Source organism: Notolepis coatsorum, assembly GCF_963971535.1.
Source record: "Notolepis coatsorum genome assembly, chromosome: 1".
NCBI lineage: Eukaryota > Metazoa > Chordata > Actinopteri > Aulopiformes > Paralepididae > Notolepis > Notolepis coatsorum.
In genome coordinates, this window is record NC_140165.1 from 120913114 (window position 1) to 120916782 (window position 3669).

Sequence of the window (3669 nt, forward strand, 5' to 3'; positions counted from 1 at the left end):
TCTCTCCCCCTATCTCCCCTCTCTCCTCTCACCTCTCTCACCCTCACCTATCTCCCCTCCCCTCTCTCCCCTCTCCCCTCACCTCTCTCCCCTCTCTCCCCTCTCTCCCCTCTCTCCCCTCCCCTCTCTCCCCTCTCTCTCCACTCCCCCTCTCTCCCTCCCCTCTCTCCTTACCTCTCTCCCCTCTCTCCTCACCTCTCTCCCCTCTCTCCCCACCCCTCTCTCCTTACCTCTCTCCCCTCTCTCCTCACCTCTCTCCCCTCTCGCCACTCACCTCTCTCCCCTCTCCACTCCCCCTCTCCTCCTCACCTCTCTCCCCTCTCTCCCCCTCTCTCCACTCCCCTCTCTCCTCTCCCCTCTCTCCTTACCTCTCTCCCCTCTCTCCCCTCTCGCCACTCACCTCTCTCCTCTCTCTCCCCTCTCCACTCCCCTCTCTCTCCTCACCTCTCTCCCTCTCTCCCCCTCTCTCCACTCCCCTCTCTCTCCTCTCACCTCTCTCCCCTCCCCTCTCTCCCCTCTCACCTCTCTCCCCTCTCCTCTCTCCCCTCACCTCTCTCCCCTCACGTCTCTCTCCACTCCCCTCTCTCTCCTCACCTCTCTCCCCTCTCTCCACTCCCCTCTCTCTCCTCACCTCTCTCCCCTCCCCTCTCTCCCCTCTCACCTCTCTCCCCTCTCCTCTCTCCCCTCCCCTCTCTCCCCTCACCTCTCTCCCCTCACCTCTCTCCCCTCTCCTCTCTCCCCTCCCCTCTCTCCCCTCTCCTCTCTCCCCTCACCTCTCTCCCCTCTCCTCTCTCCCCTCCCCTCTCTCCCCCTCCCCTCTCTCCCCTCACCTCTCTCCCCTCACCTCTCTCCCCTCCCCTCTCTCCACTCACGTCTCTCCCCTCTCTCCCCTCACGTCTCTCTCCCCTCTCCTCTCTCCCCTCACCTCTCTCCCCTCACCTCTCTCCACTCACGTCTCTCCCCTCTCTCCCCTCACGTCTCTCTCCCCTCTCCTCTCTCCCCTCACCTCTCTCCCCTCACGTCTCTCTCCTCACCTCTCCCCCTCGCCTGTCATATCATAATCCATTGTTTGACGAGCACGTAGCAACCCCCCCCCCCCCCCCCCCCCCCCGCCCTTTCAGATCAATGTCCAATTACGGCAAATACACACATACAAGATATATTCCATCACTGTATAAGCCTCTGTGCTGTGAATACAAACTATAGCTAACAAGAGGCGGTCTTTAATCTGCTCAGCCAGGTCAGGGAGATGAGGGGTGCAAAGCCCCTGTGATTACAGTACAGAGTGTTCAGAAATGCACATATGGGGGTCAATGGAAACGCAACCTGGGATCAATATAAGCGTCTGAATAAACAGCCTTTGTGGGGTGTTTTGTCTTGTCGGCTTGATGCGATTCGAGAGGAAAAGTGGGCTGATGAGCATCGATAGACGGCAGTGACGGCATTAATATTGCATGAGATTGAACAGCCAGCACGTCTTTTGTTGTTTATAGAAGATCTGGTTTGAGGTCTTAATAGGAAATGTTTTGCTCTGGGATTAAGCTGCTCAAACTGACAAGGTGGGGAAATAGTCATGACTGGAGTAATAACAAAAAAAAAGATTATCTTTAGAAAACACTAAATGAACCCCAAATCACAAGGGCAACCACCATTTTCTAAAACAAAATAAGAACGATAAAAAGAAAAACACTTAACGTGCTCACTCAAATTAAAGTCATCCGTAAAATCAACACAATCTGCGAGAGAATGAGTTCCACATTCCAGTTAGCTCTCAACGCGAGTAAGAAGTGAAAGAGTCTCTACCTTGTTCACGCAGAGCCCACAGGACTTCATTCATTGGCACTTGGCGTGTAGCTGCAGGGTGCTGGTGGCGTGTGGCGTGTAGCTGCAGGGTGCTGGTGGCGTGTAGCTGCAGGGTGCTTGTGGCGTGTGGCGTGTAGCTTGTGGCTGCAGGCTGCTTGCGGGTCCCCAGGGAACTGAGACAGATGTCACCAGAGACACCTGCTCTGTCTAAGTCTCCTCCTCTGCTGCGCGCCTGGCGGCCCCGGGGTCGTCGCCCTGCCCCAGAACAGAGCACGCGCTCATCCCCCTGGCATGCTATTGTCTTAAGCACACGCCCGGATTTATATCCCAGCAAGAAGAATCATCATTTTTAAGCCGTGTTGACCAAAATGTCTTTTGACACATTTTGTCAAAAAAGGGGATCAGATGTTATATTTATGTCAAAACAAAATGATAACCTTAAACATATCTGTTTTTAAGAGGGGGGCCCGGGTTTATGCAAAAAAATAAAATAAAAAAATAGGAATATTGCTTTGAATGAACACAAACCAAATTAGTGATAGGCATGAAAGAAAAAAAAATGTAAGGAGCTTACAGTCTCTTACCAAGGCACTAGGGTCCAGGCTGGCTGGGGGGGGGGGGGGGGTGGCATGCTCGTGGCAATGGCCAGCCATCTGTTTGGGATGTTTTATGGTGAGCTTGCATCAACGCCCACATGATTGATTGACAGCTGGGTCATCCAATCCCTGCTAGTCCTACTGCGAGGTAGTGGCGAACGATATTGAATCACATGGCTCGTCTCCTTGAGAGAGTGCAGCGGCGTCCTCCGACCACCAGGGCGGTGGGAGAGGAGGATGGATGGTGTGCGTACGTCTACAGTGGCTCGGCTGGCCTCGCTTCGCCTCGCGGTCGTCGGAACACTCATGCGGCAACCGCTAGAACAATCACTTTATAAACAAAATGTCACCTTAAAAATGGAAAAGTCACTTTAAAGGAAGGAAGTATTGTATAGTATAGTTTAGATACATTAAGTATAAAAATGGCGGAGTTAGAATTGTAAATTGTATATTGTGTAGTACCTAGGAACCAGTTTATCAGGAACTTAGCATGTCTTTTTTTATCACGCACATCTAGTGTCTTACCTATTTTCTTTTTTTCCCCCGATGCCTATTGTATTTTTGCACAATCGATGCGGGCATGCCCACCCGCATTTCACTGTATGCCCTGGTATGTATGTGACAAATAAACCTCTTGATTCTTGATTCTTGGAAGGCGATATAGGTTGCAGTCTTTTTAATCAGGCCCTGCTCGTCGTCGGAGCAAAGCCAGGAGGAAGTGACCTACATCCCTCTCCTCCGCAGCACGACAGATGGATGGATGGATGTGCCCGGTGTCTTTACTACAGAGTGGTGGTGCTGTGGTGTGTTCCGCCGGGATCACTGCCGCACGCAACACAGGTCGTGCTCCCGCAGAACTGGAGAATCTGTTTATTAGTCGTAATCCCGTGTACAGTGTTTCATATTGAGCTGCATTTCGCCCGAGTGAGTGAGTGAGTGAGTGAATCACGTGCACGTGTCTTGCCATAAGTAACCCATCCTTTACAGAATTATAGGGCTGACCCTTATTAGTCGATTAGTCGACTAATCGGTCGAAAGGGGCCGTAGTCGACTAACCAACCTCTTAGTCGAATAGTAAAAAAAAAAAAAAAAAAAAAAATTTATTATATTTTTCTTTTAGATTTTTTTTGTATCATTCTTGCACAGAGGCACTGAAAGAGGATTTCACCCATCTAATGAACACACTAATATCAAGATGTATCCATCAGTGGACCAAATGCATGCTTTTGCTGAGGACAAGAAGCCCTCAATCGACTCCTTCAGACATTAA

The 3669-nt window shown here is 51.0% G+C and overlaps 1 protein-coding gene across 1 annotated transcript in view; it reads right to left on the bottom strand.

Annotated features, from left to right (window-relative positions):
• The window catches only part of LOC311248888 (tenascin-like), a gene marked incomplete at its 5' end in the record, with an annotated part of 43832 nt that extends 40455 nt beyond the window's left edge, over nt 1–3377 (bottom strand). Inside the window, 2 exon segments of the mRNA XM_084338117.1 lie at nt 1804–1976; nt 3364–3377. Of these exon segments, the coding sequence (XP_084194243.1) occupies nt 1804–1976; nt 3364–3377 (187 nt within the window).
• Between the last annotated feature and the right edge of the window lie 292 nt (nt 3378–3669).